Source organism: Lepus europaeus, chromosome 22 (assembly GCF_033115175.1).
Source record: "Lepus europaeus isolate LE1 chromosome 22, mLepTim1.pri, whole genome shotgun sequence".
Classification (NCBI taxonomy): domain Eukaryota; kingdom Metazoa; phylum Chordata; class Mammalia; order Lagomorpha; family Leporidae; genus Lepus; species Lepus europaeus.
The window spans coordinates 161,915-180,692 of record NC_084848.1 but is presented as its reverse complement, the minus strand read 5'-3'; the positions used below and the strand labels follow the sequence as shown (position 1 = coordinate 180,692).

Sequence of the window (18,778 nt, the reverse complement as noted above, 5' to 3'; positions counted from 1 at the left end):
TGGAGCTGCATTGCCCTGCAGCTGTCAGATGGTTCATTTCCAGATAGACCGTGTTCTAGATGTTGTGTCTGGAGATGGTGAATCGGCCATGGACATGGAATATTATTCAGTATTAAGAAGGAGGTCGTTTTGTCACTAGGAAATCATGGTTCAGGCTGCACCATAATATACTAAAGTAATATGCTAAAATAATCCCGGTCCATGTGGACACATAGTATGTGACACTAGTTATATATGCAGTACATAAGCTTGAACTCACAGAGGTAGGCAGTGCAATGGTGATCACTGTCTACCATGACCCAAGTGTTTGTCCCCTTCCAGCCCTGTGGGAAACTGGAGGAAGTTCCAGGCTCCTGGTTTCTGGCTGAGCCATCCCCAGCCTTTGCAGCCATTCAGGAAGTTAACCAGTGGGTGGAAGATTCTCTCTCCATCTGTTGGTCTCTTCCTCTCTTGCTATAACACTGACTTTAAAATAAAACAAATAGATACTTAAAATAATTTGAAGATTAATTATACATATGCTTAGGAGCCTATTTCCTAATGTTGAATGAACACAGACAACTGAACCCCGAGGGAAGAAATCCATTGTTTAAATGCAGTGACTGACAAGGTGGTGACAGGAGCAGCACTGGAGTTCGCCTGTGGGATTCCTGCTCCCGCATCAGGATGCTTAGTGCTGTGTCCTAGGTTGTTCCAGTTTCAGTTCCTGCCTAAGGCCCTCTGGGAGGCTGTAGGGGAAGTTCCAAGTACTCCCGTGTGGAGCCCTGGGCAGAATTCCAAGCACCTGGCTAATGCCTGACCTAGCCGAAGCGTTTTTACCCATCTGGGAAGTGACCCAGGAATTAGAAGATCACTGTCAGGGTCAGTCTCTTTGTATTTATGGGAAAATATGTAAATACAAATTTTAAAATAAATGAAATAATATCTTTAAATTTTCAAAGTACATATATAAGGCAAACATCATGCATGTCCATGTTAAAAGCACAATGAGATATGCCATTCCTCCTGTTAGGTGAGTATTATCAGAGATATCAGACCTACAAGCCTTGTGAAGGAAGAGTGAGAGATGACAACCCTGGTCCAAGGCTGGAGCCAGGTAAATAGGAAAAAACATTATGGAAAATCATCAAAAACTGGGAAATAGAATTATCACAAGATCTTCAAACAGCATTGCCTATTAGAAGGAATATGAAATCCCAGGGAGGGGTCCACTGATCCGCAGTCACTGTGGCAAACACCTCTGCAGTTCCATGTTGAGTTAATGCAGGGTCATTCACAAGAGTTCACACAATAATCCAGTGAAATTTTCGTTGAATAAGGAATCAATAATTGAGGAAATGGACAAAGTTACATTTTAACAAGAAGTTTATGTGGTAGTAAAGTGGAGGGAATTCTGTATTTTGGACAACTTGGATGATCCTGGAGAATAATGTGCAAGGATAATAGGTCAGGATAAGTATACTCTGCTGACCATCCTTACAAGAAGACATATAATACGTGATGCTAGTTACGTGGGATAAAAAGGATGAACTCACACAGGCAGAAGTACAATGGTGAAGACCAAAGTCTGAGCGTGGGAGGAACAGAGGAGACGCTGGAGCAAGGTCAGAGTTTCAGTCCGACAGATCCACACTTTGAGTGATCTGTATAGCATGCAGGCAGCAGTTAAGAGAATATTGTGTCCACAGAATTCCAAGCAGGAGACAAGCGATACTCTGCCATGGAAACAAGTGGGACTTGTGATGAGCATGTCAATAAGTCTGACTTCATAATTCCATTAATACACATTCATTTTTTCAACACATGTCATTGTACCTCTTATGTCCATATTCAAATATTATTTATCAAACATTTAAAAAATCAAAAGAGAAAAATGTCCAAATGTGAAGTTTAAGATCTCTGAGGATTGGTATTGTTCTTGCAATTGTTTTAGTGGAGATGATAAATGAAGGCAGTGTACTCAGGCTTGGCAGCTGGAATCCAGGAGCATGGAACTGCATCAGTGTTCCCACCTTGGTGATGGGGCCTCATAACAGATCCATTATCTACTGTCTTCCAGGGTGCATTATCAGTTAAAAGTATGGGAAATATTGTAAATAGATTCAGTGCAGCAATTTAATATGAAGCCTGGGTGTCTCCACACTCTAAAATTTATGAAAAACTGCAATGGGTTATTGATGACATCAGCATAGCCACCTGGAGAAGAGCAGGGACTCTGGACACATGGTCTCTGGGACTGGCTCTTCCTGCAGCTGTGATCCAGCCACAGGACACTGGTCATCATGCTGGAGCCACAGACACAGCTCCCTGTGATGTGGACTCCAGCCCCAGAGTGCACAGCCACTGTGTGTCCCACTGTCTGCTCTCCCTGATCCACAGCAGGTGCAGGGGGTCCCACGACACTGGAGCAGAACCAGATCAGCAGGAAGTGCACACCCAACACTTTCCACTCAGTTATGACCTTGACTGCTACTGTCCAGCGCATTTCCCTCCTGAGTTCAGGCAGGAGCCCCACAGGAGGGTCCCAGGACCTAGCGGATGAGGAAGTCCCTGTAGGCTTCCCAGGGGCCTGCAGAAGCTCAGCCTGAGACACAGCTGAGCTGCAGTACATTCCTGAGTGCTGTGACACTCACACAGGGACCACAGACTGTTCCAGGATCAAAGGGGAAATGGAGATGTGGGCACATTCTGTGGAAAGTGGATCTGTATCACCCACAGTTTAATATAAAAGGTGATTTAGTTTCACACACTCTCTCGTTTTGACAGGTGAGATACTTAAATAGTTGATTTTTAAAGACCAAGGACATGGCTCAGCTGTCCCTGGTTGAAAGGGAAAAGTAAAATTGTCCTAAAGTTGGCACTGCCCTGAGAGCATTGTCCTGAGTCAGACTGGACAACACTCACGAGATCCTCAGACAGTCCCACATCACTGATCCTGGAGACCACTGAACCTGAATTCATTCATACAGGACTTCTCCTGTCACATCAAATTCTCTACATCAGAGAGTCAGTAGCAGTGTCAGAATCATAAAAGTAGAATTCTTCCCTCAAAACTGTTACAGGAGAGGAAACCCCAAATCCCTGACCGGAAACCAGGGCTTCATCTCCCTCTGCACCTGGGCAGGACCAGAATCTGGGCTCAGTGTGTCCTGTGCGCCCCCTGGTGGAGCCGCGCGCCCCTGCAGGGAGGTTTGTGTCTGGGCTCAGCCTGAGGGCCCCTCACTGTGTCTCTCGCACAGAAATAGGTGGCCGTGTCCGCGGCTGTCAGACCTGTCATTTTCAGAGACACCGTGTTCTGGTTGGTGTCTCTGGAGATGGTGCATCGGCTTTTCGCCCAGCTCGCGTAGTATGTGCTACCACTAGCATAAATGACTCCGATCCATTCCAGCCCCTTCCCTGGAGCCTGGCGGACCCAGCTCATGTGGTTACTACTGATGGTGAATCCAGAGGCTTTGCAGGTGAGTGTCAGGGTTCCTCCAGGCTTGACCAGGCCTCCTCCGGACTCCACCAGCTGCTCCTGACACTGGACACCTGCAAACACAGACGACATGGTCAGGACACTGTCACTCACCCTCCCTGTGTCTCTCCCTCATGTCCTCTCCCAGACTCAGTGCCCCGCGTTCTCCATCATTACCTTTGAACACTGCGACCAGGAGAACCCAGCTCAGCCCAGTTTCCATGGTGAGCATCTGTGTTCAGTGTGATCACTGAGTGGACACTTGGGAGTCCTGGGGCTGGAGCTCCTGTGCCAGAGCTGCAGGGTGAGGGCTGGGCTGGTTTTCATGGGCGGAGGGAGGCCCTATTTGCATGTGCTGCTCCTTATATCCAGCCCTGAGGTCAGACTCCTCAGACAGGACAGTGTCCAGCGCAGATGTGGGTGTCCTGTGGCTGTACCGTGATGACTATGATAGGATTCTGATCAAGTCAAATTTTACATTATCATTATTTTTAAACAGTTGAAGGTGAATACCTCATTTCACTTTAATATATGTGTACTCTTAATATCCAGTGTTAGCAGTATCATGTCCTTCGTTTTTAAAGTAACCATTGGTTCATTATTAACTATTCTATTGACATTGAAACAGTGACGGAGAGAGAAAGTGTAAGAGAAACATAAATGTTGAGACATCTAGGAGTTAGGCTTTCTAAAACCTGGAGCAGAAAACTGTCTGTGTGTCCCACGTTGGTGGTAGGGTCTCATTCACTTGTAGCATCATCTACAGTTTCCCATGATCTTTATCAGGAAAAAGTATCGGAATCTGTTAGGCTGGGCTCAAGCAGCACTCTGATGAGAACACGGGTGTCCCTATGGGGACTTAGCCAATTTTGTCCTAGTGCCTGCCGCGCACTTTTAAAGAGATGAAAGACTGCAAGTGGATCCGTTTAAGGATAACTATGATTTGTTTCTTTACTCATCCATTGCCTTAGTTTACAACTGTTCATGAACACAGAACACTGTACCTGTCAGTGGGGTGTAGTGTAGTATTGGAATCTGGGTATGGTAGAAATGGGCATAGATCAACTCAATATCATTCACCTTTTCACCTCCTTTCCATCACTCTGAGTTGGGAGGCCTGGAGACCTCAGTTCTAGTTATTTGTGGAACATGATCTGGGTTCTAGTGGACTGAGTCGGCCCACTGAGGCAAGAGCATAACTATTCCTCCCTTTGAGTGGTGCTTTGAGCCCTGGTAGCAGCTGTCCCCTGTTCCCCCCTCTTCCTCGTGTCTAGTAATCCTGACTCTGATTGAGGTCAAGCACTGGGTATGAAGTCACTGTGTCACAATTCACCTCAGTCCTGGGTTCAGTTAATGTAGCATTTTTTTTTTTTACAGGCAGAGTTAGACAGCGAGCAAGAGAGAGACAGAGAGAAAAGTCCTCTTTTTTCTGTTGGTTCACCCCGCAATGGGCACTGCGGCCGGCGCGCTGTCGCCAGCGCACCACATTGATCTGAAGCCAGGAGCCAGGTGCTTCTCCTGGACTCCCATGTGGGTAGAGGGCCCAAGGACTTGAACCATCCTCCACTGCACTTCCGGGGCAGAGCAGAGAGCTGGACTTGAAGAGGAGCAACCGGGATAGAATCCAGTGCCCCATCCGGGACTAGAACCTAGTGTGCCAGTGCCGCGGGTGGAGGATTAGCCTATTGAGCTGCGGCACCGGCCTCAGGTAATGCAGCTTTGATTACAATAGTACAGTCTGCAAAAATCAAGTGTGCATAAAACAGTGAGTGGATTCTTTCACATTTGGACATGGAACATTATACAGTACTAAGAAGGAAGTCTTTCTGTCAGTAGGAAATATGGGTCAGGCTGGAGCATAATGTGCTAAAAGAAATAATCCAGGTACATGTGGATACACAGTATGTGACATTAGTTGTATATGCAGTCCACAAGCTTGAACTCACAGAGGTAGGCAATGCATTGGTGATTACTGTGTACCATGACCCAAGCGTTTGTCCCCTTCCAGCCCTGTGGGAAACTGGAGGAAGTTCCAGGCTCCTGGCTTCAGGCTCAGCCATCCCAGCCTTTGCAGCCATTCAGGAAGGAAACCTGTGGAAGGAAGAATCTCTCTCCATCTGTTGGTCTCTTCCTCTCTTGCTATAACACTGCCTTTCAAACAAAATACATAGTTATTAAAATAAATGAAAGATTAATTATCCATATCATTAGGAGCCTATATGCAAATGTTGAATAAACACAGACAAGTGAATCCCAAGGGGAGAAATCCATTGTTTAAATGCAGTGACTGATAAGGTGGTGACAGGAGCAGCACTGGAGTTAGCCTGAGGGATTCCTGCCTCCAGTTCAGGTTCTTTAGTGTTGTGTCCTACTTTGGATCTAGGTGGCCATAGGTGAAGTTCCAAGTACTCCCATGTGGAGACCTGACAGAATTCCAAGCCCCTGGCTGTTACCTGATCCAGCTGAAGCGTTTGTAGCCATCCGGGAAGTGACCAGGAGTTAGAAGATCACTGTCAGTCTCAGTCTTTGTGGTTTTATTAAATGCATACATTCAAATTTTAAAATAAAATCTATGAATTTTTAAATTTATATTACATCTAAAAAATTTAAGAAATGATATAAAAGCAAACATATAAAATGCCATAAATCTCAGATCATCATGTGTGTACTTTATAGAAGCACAAGGAGACATCCCCTCCTTCATGTTAGAATGGGTATTAACAGACAAGCCAGAGCTGACAATTCTTGTGAAGGAAGAGAGATGACCACTCTGGAACAAGGCTGGAGTCAGGTAAATTAGTAAATCCATTTGGAAAAGCATCAAAAACTGAGACATACAGTTATCACAGGATCTTCCAACAGCATTTTGGGTATAAGGAATGTGAAATCAAAAGGAGATGTTACTGGATTCACAGTCACTATGGCAAACACATCTGCATTCCACATTCAACTAATGCAGCGTCGTTCACGAGTGTTCACTCATATAATCCAGGGATTGTTCATGGAAGAAGGAATCAATAATGGAAGAAAAGGGCATGGAACAGAGGAGACGTTGGAGCAAGGTCAGAGTTTCAGTCGCACAAGCTCCACACATTGAAGGATCTACTGTACAGCATGGTGACAGCAGTTAAGAGAATATTGTGTCTACAGAATTCCAAACAGGAGACACCTGACATTCTACCATGGGAACATGTGGATTTTGTGATGTGCATGTCAAAAAGAATGACTTCATAATGCCATCAATTTGATACATTCATTTTTAAACACATATCCTTGTACCTCATATATCTATATCCAATTATTATTTATCAAACATTTATAAAAATGAAATGGCAAAAACGTCAGATACTGGTGTTGTTTTTGTAATGTTTTATGGAGATGAATAATAAAGACAGTGTACTCAGGCTTGGCAGATGGAAGCCAGGAGCATGGAACTGCATCAGTGTTCCCACTTGATGACGGGGCCTCATAACAGATCCATCATCTCCTGTCTTCCAGGGTTCATTGTCAGTCACAAGTATGGGAAAGCGTGTAAATGGGCTCCGTCCAGCACTCTGAAATGCAGCCTGGGTGTCTCCCACTGTAATATTAATGAAAGACTCCAAATTCATTGATGACTCAATCAGCATAAACATGGAGTGAAGAGCAGGGACTCTGGACACATGGTCTCTGGGACTGGCTCTTCCTGCAGCTGTGATCGGCCTAGGACACTGGTCATCATGCTTACATGTGGTGTGATCCACACTCACTTTCTGCAGACTTTATAGCCCATCTCCATTTCCCCTTTGATCCTGGAACACACACAGCTCCCCGTGATGTGGACTCCAGCCCCAGAATGCACAGCCACTGTGTGTCCCACTGTCTGCTCTCCCTGAACCACAGCAGGTGCAGGGGGTCCCACGACCCTGGAGCAGAACCAGATCAGCTGGAAGTGCACACCCAACACTTTCCACTCAGTTATGACCTTGACTGCTCCTGTCCAGCGCATTTCCCTCCTGAGTTCAGGCAGGAGCCCCACAGGAGGGTCCCAGGACCTGGAGGATGAGGAAGTCCCTGTAGGCTTCCCAGGGGCCTGCAGAATCCCAGCCTGAGACACAGCTGAGCTGCAGTACATTCCTGAGTGCTGTGACGTCACACAGGGACCACAGACTGTTCCAGGATCAAGGGGGAAATGGAGATGGGCTATAAAGTCTGCAGAAAGTGAGTGTGGATCACCCACATGTAAGGTCAAAGGTTGGTTCAGTTGCACACTTGCTCGTTTTGGCAGCAGTGGGATGACGGAAATAGTTGCTGTTTATCAGATCAACGACCCTGTCTCAGCTGTCCCTGGTTATACAGGGAAAACTGAAACTGCCCAAAGCTTCCAGTGCCCTGAGGGTGCTGTCCTGAGTCAGGTTGGAAGAGACTCAGTAGTGTCCTCAGTACTCCCACATCTCTGATCCTGGTGACCACAGTCGCTATCCATGAACCAAACTGTTCATTTAGGACTTCTTCCTTTTACATCAAACTTTCCCTCCGTCAGTGAAGTTGGGAGGGACAGAATCAAAAGGTAGAAATCTTCCCTCAAAACTGTTGCAGGAGAGGAAACCCCAAATCCCTGACGGGAAACCAGGGCTTCATCTTCCACTGCCTCTCTGAATGACCAGAATCTGGGCTCAGTGCGTCTTGTGCGCCCCCTGGTGGAGCCGCGCGCCCCTGCAGGGAGGTTTGTGTCTGGGCTCAGCCTGAGGGCCCCTCACTGTGTCTCTCGCACAGAAATAGGTGGCGGTGTCCGCGGCTGTCAGACCGGTCATTTTCAGAGACACCGTGTTCTGGTTGGTGTCTCTGGAGATGGTGCATCGGCTTTTCGCCCAGCTCGCGTAGTATGCGCTACCACCACTACTAATGTATCCGATGTATTCCAGCCCCTTCCCTGGTGCCTGGCGGACCCAGCCCATGCTATAGCTACTGAGGGAAAATCCAGAGACTGTGCAGGTGAGTGTCAGGGTTCCTCCAGGCTTGATCAGGCCTCCCCCGGACTCCTCCACCGACTGACACTGGACACCTGCAAACACAGACGACATAGTCCGGACACTGTCACTCACACTCTCCGTGTCTCTCACTCACCTCCTCTCCCAGACTCAGTGCCCCACGATCTCCATCATTACCTTTGAGCACAGCCACAAGGAGAACCCAGCGCAGCCCAATCTCCATGGTGAGCGTCTGTGTTCAGTGCGATCACTGAGTGGACACGTGGGAGTCTGGGGCTGGAGGTCCTGTGCCAGAGCTGCAGGTTGAGGGCTGGGCTGGTTTTCATGGGCAGAGGGAGGCCCTATTTGCATGTGCTGCCCCTATATAGCCAGCCCTGGGATCAGACGCCTCAGACAGGACAGTGCCCAGAGCAGAGGAGATTGTCCTGCAGCAGTCTGTCACTGCATATATCTGCCCAGTGATAACTTGTGTGCTATGATTGCACTTTGAAGCTGTCTTAGTCCTTTCATCTGAATTTACCTACAACATGTATTCATGGGTTCCCTTAGCTCTTGGTGCAGATCAACGTTACAGGAGAAATCATCAGCACAGTGTGGATGTGTCCCCAGGTGCAGTGTGGTAAGAGGAGACCCCAGACCTAGATCTGTGCCCCTCACCATAGGACACAGCTACTCCCCCCGTGCACCCTCAACACTCATGGAGGCTTCCTGGCGAGGTCTGCAGAACTCCCTGCCAGCAGCAAACAAGGAGCTCTTTTGCTGGGTTCTGTTTTTGACAGAGAGATGCACATGGGACCAGGTTTCACGCAGGTGCATCTTAGTGTGGTGTTCCACGTGCCGGTGTCTGTCTGTCTGCTCTTCACAGTTTCTCTGCTGGTCAGTTTTGCTTCCATGGGCAATGCTGTCGAGCTGTGATAGATACAGAGGGAGCTGCACATGTTTAAAGTGTGCCCGTGGTGAGTGCGACTCACCTGTGCCTCTCACTCCTCATCACACCTACGCCAAGAGCAAATATCACATCCACTGCTGCTGCCCACTGCCCCTGTGTCACCCAGCCCCTACCCACCTCCACCAGTCACATTAAAGCCTCTGCCCCTTTGGGCTCCTTCACAACAGATTCATCCAGTTCAGCCCTGAGCAACATGCAGGTATGCAGGGGGAAGAAGTTGATGGTCCTGAGTTTGCAGATTCTGTGGGGCCCAGGAGAAAGATTGGTTTTTAGTTTTTAACCAAAATATCTGATAATCTGATAAGAATAAAATGGAAAGTAAAACAGAGTAAGTATATGATAGTTTCCACAACTGTGAATCATTAGTCTTAATTATACTATTAAATTTCATGGAAATGAAGGAAATATTAATTAAAATTTGCACTGTTTAAGATGCGCACATCACCAAAGGAAGTTTCTGAGTCTCGTATTATGGCTCTGGACCCAGTACCAGATTCCTGCTCATGTACCCCAGGACCAGAAGTTTATGGGAGGATATTTGGGCCCTGTCACTCTAGTGGATGCCCCTGATTGTTGTCCTGAAACTGGGCTAGGCTGGGACGCAGACCTGGCCACAGCGACATTTGGGAAAGTGCAGTGTGGGAATATCTCTCTCTTGTTCTCCTCTCTGACCCATATGTGATCACTGAAATTTAAAACTTGAGTTAGTGAAGGGTCTCTCTAAGGGTCATGTTCCCTTTAATGCAGGCAGCAACCCTCATGGCCTTGTCCCCTCCCTAGAGCCCTCTCATAATGAGATGGATCACTGGATGGTGAGGTCCCTACATGCAGGATGGGAGGCTCTGTGAGGTAGAGTATGGAGGGTAAGTTCCACCTAACATGCAGCCTGCAGCTGCTCAGCTGGGAGAGACCACACACGCGTACCAAGCAGTGCTGGCTCTGCTCACGGCTCTGCAGGAACAGCATCCTCAGCCTCAATACCCCAGACCCTGCTCCTCTGTGTCCACTGTGTGAGAAAGTGATTCACCTGCAGGAGGAAGCCATCCTGACCAATGTCCTGGTGGGATCCTGAAGAAAATGTTAGCAAGCAGAGGCCACCCCAGACACTGTGCCAGCACTGCTCCCCCGAGACACAGAAGTCTGCACCTTCAGGGGATGGCTCCACCCCCAAGCTGAGGACTGGGGAGGAGAACCATGGCAGGTGGGGAAGTGACAGTCGGGGACAGGGTCCAGCAGCAGGAGGGGGAGGGCCTGGTGGACAGGGTGGGCTCTTCCTCTGCAGGAGGGTAAGGACAGGTGGAAGGGCCACACAGCTGGAGCCCCTGCTTGCAGCAGAACACTGAGTCAGGAGGTCTGATCAGGTCTCCTTGCCCCCGGCACCCCCCACACTGACCACCACTGAGTAAAACAAGCACAGGTGCCTGGGGGACGTGGAATGACATTGTCTCTGGGGAGTGCATCCAGTGACGACTCCACACCATGAGTGGATTCAACGTCAGGGCCTCATGGAGGGAGCTGAGGTCTCCAGTTCCATGAACAGGACCACACGGAATGCTGGGAGCAGGCTGCTGGGGGTGGATGTGGTTTGTCCTCACAGCATCAGTTCTGAGCATGGCCCCAACGTAACAGCACTGGCTAGGGTGATTGGTCTGGATGTTTACATAAAAAGCAAGGAAATAACCAGGACCTGATGTCAGATGTAATGTTTATTGTAAAACTACTGAAGGAAACATAGGGCAAAATCTACCGGATGTTGGTCTGACCATGATTTCCATTTCAGATCTTCAAATTTCAAGCAACCTAAGAAAACATTTTCAGATGATGCTGCATAAACTACAGAGCTTCTGCATTACAAACAGACTGAGAATGAGCAGCCTACACAGAGATTGGAAGTAACTATTCTCGTATCAAATGTATGATCAATAGCCTGTATCCAAAAGGATTAAAAAGAAACTGTCTGTATGAGCCGAGTTTAACTGGTCCTGAGTCTTCTGCAGTCTCAAAATAACTGTGCTACACAATTGGCTTCTTCATCCTGAACAACAGATTCTGCGTCATCAGGCCTACAATGGGTATGGAAGAAAACCTCTCTGATATGTGTGTGGCTCAGTGTTGCTATGGATTCATTCTGGTGGGGGCAAGAGGCGCGGAGTCACCACACAGACCCCGGGAATTGGGTGAATGCAGGCCAGAGGCTAGCAGCCCGCAGACTCATTTATTTCAGTTGGTACAGCAGCTTATATAGCTGAGGCAGCCAATCCGGTCAACGGGTGGTTTATGCCTAGCCAATCACAGCCTGTTGCCAGGTAGTATCTGAAGCCATCCAATCACAGCCTGTTGCCAGACAGGCTCTGTTGCCAGGTGGCATTGAAGCCATCCCTGAGTAACTGATGCTCACTTGCCAGCAGCCATCTTAGCATGGCCTTCTCATTCCACCACAGCTCAGTGTGTCCCAAAGGCATTGTGTTTTAGGTGTGACCATGGGAGAAGAGATGGAGCACTAAGAGTAGAGGCCTAGTGGGATTTGCTCATTTCTGGGGAATCTGCTCTTAGAGGAGATCACAGTAGATCTCCTGAGTTCCCAGCTTCAACACAGAGCACAGTGCTACTAGAGTCAGCCCTGGTCTCGTCTGACGTCCTGTGTGGGGATGGGGTCCCTCCCATCCGTGTTCACAATATTAGGTTGCCTGATGACTGCCATGATGTTCACAATATTAGGATGCCTGATGGCACAACATTCTGCAGTCACTATTGCAAACACCTATGCAGCACCATGTTCAATTAAAGCAGCAACATTCTCAAGAGTTCACACATATAATACAGTGAAATTAGTCTTGAAGAAGGATGGATAATGGAACAAATGGACAGAGTTATATTTTAACAGGAAGTTTATATGGCAGTATGGAGGAAGAAATTCTGGTATCTTGGATAACTTGGATGATCCTGGAAAATAATATCCACGGTTAATATGTCAGGATAAGTATACTCTGCTAAACCATCCAGGCCAAGAAGGCAAATAATATGTGATGATAGTTACATGGGATAAAAGGATGAACTCACAAGGCAGAAGTTCAGTGGTGAAGACCAATGTCTGTGTTTGGGAGGAACAGTGGAGACGTTGGAGCAAGGTCAGAGTTTCAGTCCCACAGGATCCACACGTTGAGGGATCTCTTGTACAGCATGGTGGCAGCGGTTAAGAGAATATTGTGTCTACAGAATTCCAAAACGGGAGACAACTGGCATTCTAATATGAATAACCTGGGTAGTGTGATAAACATGTTAATAAGTCTGACTACATTATTCCACTCAATATACATTCATTTTTTCAATACATATCATTGTACGTCATATGTATATATTCAATATTATTTATCAAATGTTTATGATACTGAAATGGCAAAAATGGGAAATCATGAAGATTCAGAACTCTGAATATTGGTGTTGTGTTTGCCAATGTTTTATGGAGATGATTAATAAAGGCCAGTGTGCTCAATGCTTGGCAGCTGGAACCCAGGAGCATGGAACTGCATCAGTGTTCCCACCTTGGTGACGGGGCCTCATAACGGATCCACCATCTACTGTCTTCCAGGGTGCATTGTCAGTACAAGCATGGGAAAGCGTGCAAATGGGTTCCGTCCAGCACTCTGATATGCTGCATGGAAGTCTCCCTCTCTAAATAGATGAAAGACAACAAATGGATTGATGACGCTAGTCAGCATAGACATGGAGTGAAGAGCAGAGACTTGGACAAATGGTCTCTGGGACTGGCTCTTCCTGCAGCTGTGGTTCAGCCTCAGGACACTGGTCATCATGCTGGAGCCACAGACACAGCTCCCCGTGATGTGGACTCCAGCCCCAGAGTGCACAGCCACTGTGTGTCCCACTGTCTGCTCTCCCTGATCCACAGCAGGTGCAGGTGTTTCCACGACACTGGAGCAGAACCAGATCAGTAGGCAGTGCACACCCAACACTTTCCACTCAGTTATGACCTTGACTGCTCCTGTCCAGCGCATTTCCCTCCTGAGTTCAGGCAGGAGCCCCACAGGAGGGTCCCAGGACCTAGAGGATGAGGAAGTCCCTGTAGGCTTCCCAGGGGCCTGCAGAATCCCAGCCTGAGACACAGCTGAGCTGCAGTACATTCCTGAGAGCTGTGACGCTCACACAGGGACCACAGACTGTTCAGGATCAAAGGGGAAATGGAGATTGGGTATAAAGTCTGCAGAAAGTGAGTGTGGATCACCCACATGTAAGGTCAAAGGTTGGTTCAGTTGCACACTTGCTCGTTTTGGCAGCAGTGGGATGACGGAAATAGTTGCTGTTTATCAGATCAACGACCCTGTCTCAGCTGTCCCTGGTTATACAGGGAAAACTGAAACTGCCCAAAGCTTCCAGTGCCCTGAGGGTGCTGTCCTGAGTCAGGTTGGAAGAGATTCAGTAGTGTCCTCAGGACTCCCACATCTCTGATCCTGGTGACCACAGTCGCTATCCATGAACCAAACTGTTCATTTAGGACTTCTTCCTTTTACATCAAACTTTCTCTCCGTCAGTGAAGTAGGGAGGGACAGAATCAAAAAGTGGAAATCTTCCCTCAAAACTGTTGCAGGAGAGGAAACCCCAAATCCCTGACGGGAAACCAGGGCTTCATCTCCCTCTGCGCCTGTGCAGGACCAGAATCTGGGCTCAGTGCGTCTTGTGCGCCCCCTGGTGGAGCCGCGCGCCCCTGCAGGGAGGTTTGTGTCTGGGCTCAGCCTGAGGGCCCCTCACTGTGTCTCTCGCACAGAAATAGGTGGCCGTGTCCGCGGCTGTCAGACCGGTCATTTTCAGAGACACCGTGTTCTGGTTGGTGTCTCTGGAGATGGTGCATCGGCTTTTCGCCCAGCTCGCATAGTATGCGCTACCACCAGTATAAATGAATCCGATATATTCCAGCCCCTTCCCTGGAATCTGGCGGACCCAGCTCATGTGGTTGCTACTGGTGGTGAATCCAGAGGCTTTGCAGGAGCGTTTCAGGGATCCCTCAGGCTTGACCAGGCCTCCTCCGGACTCCTCCAGCTGCTGCTGACACTGGACACCTGCAAACACAGACGTCCTGGTCAGGACACTGTCACTCACACTCTCTGTGTCTCTCACTCACATCCCCCCAGACTCAGTGCCCCGCGTTCTCCATCATTACCTCTGATCACAGCGACCAGGAGAACCCAGCGCAGCCCAGTCTCCATGGTGAGCGTCTGTGTTCAGTGCGATCACTGAGTGGACACGTGGGAGTCCTGTGGCTGGAGCTCCTGTGCCAGAGCTGCAGGGTGAGGGCTGGGCTGGTTTTCATGGGCAGAGGGAGGCCCTATTTGCATGTGCTGCCCCTATATAACCAGTCATGGGGTCAGACGCCTCAGACAGGACAGTGCCCAGGGCGGATGTGGGTGTCCTGTGACTTAAGTAGGCAATTACTGCCTGGAACATGGGATTTGCTGTGGGATAATGGACAGATAAGCATTCCGTTAACCTGTATTTATTTATTTTTTAAACATTTATTTATTTATTTGAAAGTCAGAGTCACACACAGAGATGAGAGTCAGAAAGATATTAGAGAGAGAGGTCTTCCATTCTCTGTTTCACTCTCAATTGGCCTCAACGGCTTTAGCTTAGCCGATTGGAAGTCAGGAATCTGCAGCCTCTTCCAGGTCTCCCATGTGATGCAGGGGCCCAAGGACTTGGATCATCTTCTACTGCTTTCCCAGGCCATAGCAGAGAGCTGGATGGGAAGTAGAGCAGCTGAGAATTAAACCCATGCCATATGGGATGCTGGTACTCAGACTGGGTCTTTAACATACTATGCCACAGCACCAGCTCCACATTTATTTTTTTATGAAGATCATTCTGGTGAGTGAAGTCTGCCAGAAAGTCAAATGCCATGTTTCTCTCATACGTGGGAGCAAACAGAGCAAACACTGAAATCACTATAAAAAAAAGGCAATTCATGGCTTTTTAGCTTTTAGTGAGTGTGTTAAGAATTGAGTACACATGAAGACACCTGTGTGCTGGATATTAACACCAGTGGAATATCAATTATGGACAAAATGTGCCAGTCCGTTTACTCCCATCCCAAACGTTCACCAATCTCACACTTTAGTTCTGACAGGATCAGAACAGATAATCCTTCCAAGGTCTGCATTGCCTCAATTGTTTGTGTTGTGATGTTATTTCCTTACAATATGGCTGAACAGAAGCATAGTATTTCAACTTACTGGCCCATCCAAGAATCTTAGATTGTGGGAATATGAAACCGCAATCCTAGTAGTTGGAGGGTAAATAAAAAATTTCTAATTAGTGTGGTACAGGATGGTTAGTGGAGAGGAGATGAGCAGGAGGGCTTAGTTAGGTGTCTGGCGCCCTTCACCCAAAAAGAATGAGCAGCACAGGCCAAAGCCAGGTTGCACTGGATGTTGAAGGCCAGACTCAGAGTACAGAGACCATGATGTCAGCAACACAGGGCCCTCGGGTGGCCTACAAGAATGGAATGGAGCCCAGGGCATCCACCCTCCCATCTCTCCAGGGGAGACAGAACTGAACCTAATGGTCTTCCCTGGTGGGGACAGATAAGCAGGAGACCACAGCCCCCCATGAACACTACAGGCACCTGAGTCCCAGCTGATGGAGAAGCTCACAGTCCTCACAGACCTCAGCACAGTGGGAAGATCTCCCAGGGGATCCATGCCAATCATTCACAGAAGCAACAAAACCATGAAATAGCTTGGAGGAAATTTAGCAAGGGGGTGAGTGATGTCTACATGAAAATTCTGAATCGAGTTTCAAGATCCTTTCTCTGGCCTGGCTCACTTGAGCATTGTGACCATCTGGGGGAGTGAACCAGCAATTGGAAGATCTCTCTCTGTCTCTCTTGCCCTTCCTCACCCTCTCTCTCTCTCTCTCTCTCTCTCCTGCTTCTTTTTCTGCAACTCTGCATTTCAAATGAATAAGTAAATAAGTAAACAAGGCTTGATCTCAAAAACCCTGGGAAATGTTAATGGAATAAAATTGCTGGGGCCGGTGTGTGGCGCAGTGGGTGAAAGCCCTGGCCTGAAGTGCCGGCATCTCAAATGGGCGCTGGTCTAGTTCTGGCTGCTCCTCTTCCCATCCAGTTCTCTGCTATGGCCTGGGAAAGCAGTAGAGGATGTCCCTAGTCCTTGGGCTCCTGGACCCATGTGGGAGACCCAGAAGATGCTTCTGGCTCCTGCTTTTGGATCGGCGTAATTCCGGCCATTGTGGCCAACTTGGAGTGAACCAGCAGATGGAAGACCTCTCTCTGTAACTCTTTCAAATAACTAAAATTAATCTTTAAAAATATTGCCAAATGCTGCTCCTTCATACAGGGAATATGAAGTCTGAAGGATGTGTCCAAGGGATCGGAAGGCGATGTGTCTAGACATTTGCAGTCCTATGTCCAACTACAGCGACCTCATTCACATGTTAGTTCATCTAATTCAGTGAAGTTTGTATTGAGGAATGAATAGATAACTGAACAATTGATATGATCATATTTCTTTATTTTTATTTTATTTATTTATTTATTTATTTATTTTTTGACAGGCAGAGTGGATAGTGAGAGAGAGAGACATTTTGCCGTTGGTTCACCCTCCAATGGCCGCTGCGGCCGGCGCATCGCGCTGATCCGAAGCCAGGAGCCAGGTGTTTCTCCTGGTCTCCCATGCTGGTGCAGGGCCCAAGCACTTGGGCCATCCTCCACTGCCTTCCTGGGCCATAGCAGAGAGCTGGCCTGGAAGAGGGGCAACCGGGATAGAATCCGGCACCCCAACCGGGACTAGAACCCGGTGTGCCGGCGCCGCAAGGTGGAGGATTAGCCTGTTGAGCCACGGCGCCGGCCAGTCATATTTCAAATGGTGTTTTATATGCCAATAAAGAGGGTCAATTCTGTCATTTGGCAAAATCTGAGGAATTATGGACCATAATATACTAAATTAAATTATATAGGAAAACAGAGAAAAATAATATGTGTGAATGCTTATGTGCAATAAACGTTGAGCCCATACAGGTGGGAAGTTCAGTGGTGACTATCAGAGGCTGAGCATGAAAAGGAAAAGGGGAGACGTTAGTGCAAGGTCCCCGAGTTTCAGGTTGAGAGCAGACACTCAGTGACCCATGCACAGTATAGCGACAGCAGTTAAGGAAACACACTGTGCATTTCAACATTCCCTGCAGAATGGACGAGGGCCAACCTCTCACAGCAGATGATAACATGGGTGATGTATGAACATGTTAGTGAGTCAGAATTCCTAACCCACACGGCGTGCACTATTCACCAAGACATTTCATTGTTACTCCTACCTACAAGTGTTCAATTCTTATTTATCAAACAGGAAATGGAGCAGGTGCATTGTGAAGAGCCAGTGTTCGGTGCACTATCATTGCACGTGCTTATGCTCTTATTTTCAGAGGGCAAATAAATGGCATCCTATCCATTCATGCCATTGACTACACAGTGACGAGAGCTGCGCTGTTCTGAAACACAAGAGAGTTTGTCTCCTGTGCAGCTGGACGGAATGACCCACAGCTCTGTCATCCTCACTTGCTCCTCTCCCAGGGTAAGGCCCATTCATTCATACTCAGACCCATTCTTCTCTCACCTCGGGTGCTAGGACACACTTCCCTCGACTGTCTCTCTACTAACTTTAGGACGAGTCTCCCAATGTCACATTGGGCTCAAAAAGGATTTTTCACGGAGACGCCGTGGTCTGCACAGCCGTGGTGTGACAGCAGCAGGCAAGTCCCAGGAAATGGTGAATGAGGAAGTCCCCTCAGGATTTCCAGGAACCTGCAGGACCCACAGCATGAACCACACCTGAGCTGCAGGTAAGCACACAGAGCCCTGGGGTTTAGACCACGTGGACCCTGAACTGTGTTTCAGGATGGAGAAGAGAAAGGAGGAATGCGTGCACGGAGCCTCCAGAGACGGACACGGATTTCCACAGGGAGAAGGACCACGGGGTCAGCTCTGCTTCGCAGGTGCCCACTTGTGCACAAGGAGGGGGATGGTTTTGGAACAGCTTAGGTCCTACAGAACCTGACCTGCTCCGGGCTGTCTGAGTTCTCACTGAGGACTGTGGGTCAGCGAGTTCCACGGAGAGCTCTTCCGTGACCGGACTAGGAAAGACTGACCAGGGGCCCAGAGACCCCTCAGCACTCTGATGCTGGTGACCCCGAGCTGCCATTCATTCCTACAGATAACGGTGTGTTCATGGGAAATGGCTCCCTAACCAGCCAGACTCTGTACTGAGAAGCGTCAGCGGCTGGGAAAAAAAATCAAGAATTATACCCTAAGAAACTGTTGTCGGAAGCAGAAAACAATATAAAAGAAACCAAAATCCAGGACTGTAGTCCTTGCTCCAC

At 48.2% G+C, this 18,778-nt stretch overlaps 3 gene segments (V, D, J or C); all 3 read right to left on the bottom strand.

Annotated features, from left to right (window-relative positions):
* Positions 1 to 3,139: 3,139 nt before the first annotated feature.
* On the bottom strand, positions 3,140 to 3,680 carry LOC133751708 (immunoglobulin heavy variable 3-66-like). The segment is given in 2 exon segments: positions 3,140 to 3,531; positions 3,635 to 3,680. Coding segments are annotated over 2 exon segments (438 nt in total).
* Positions 3,681 to 8,112: 4,432 nt separating this feature from the next.
* On the bottom strand, positions 8,113 to 8,650 carry LOC133751707 (Ig heavy chain V-A2 region P-MU-3-like). The segment is given in 2 exon segments: positions 8,113 to 8,501; positions 8,605 to 8,650. Coding segments are annotated over 2 exon segments (435 nt in total).
* A 4,708-nt stretch (positions 8,651 to 13,358) lies between these two features.
* Positions 13,359 to 14,595, bottom strand: LOC133751706 (immunoglobulin heavy variable 3-66-like). The segment is given in 4 exon segments: positions 13,359 to 13,435; positions 13,990 to 14,019; positions 14,146 to 14,448; positions 14,550 to 14,595. Coding segments are annotated over 4 exon segments (456 nt in total).
* Between the last annotated feature and the right edge of the window lie 4,183 nt (positions 14,596 to 18,778).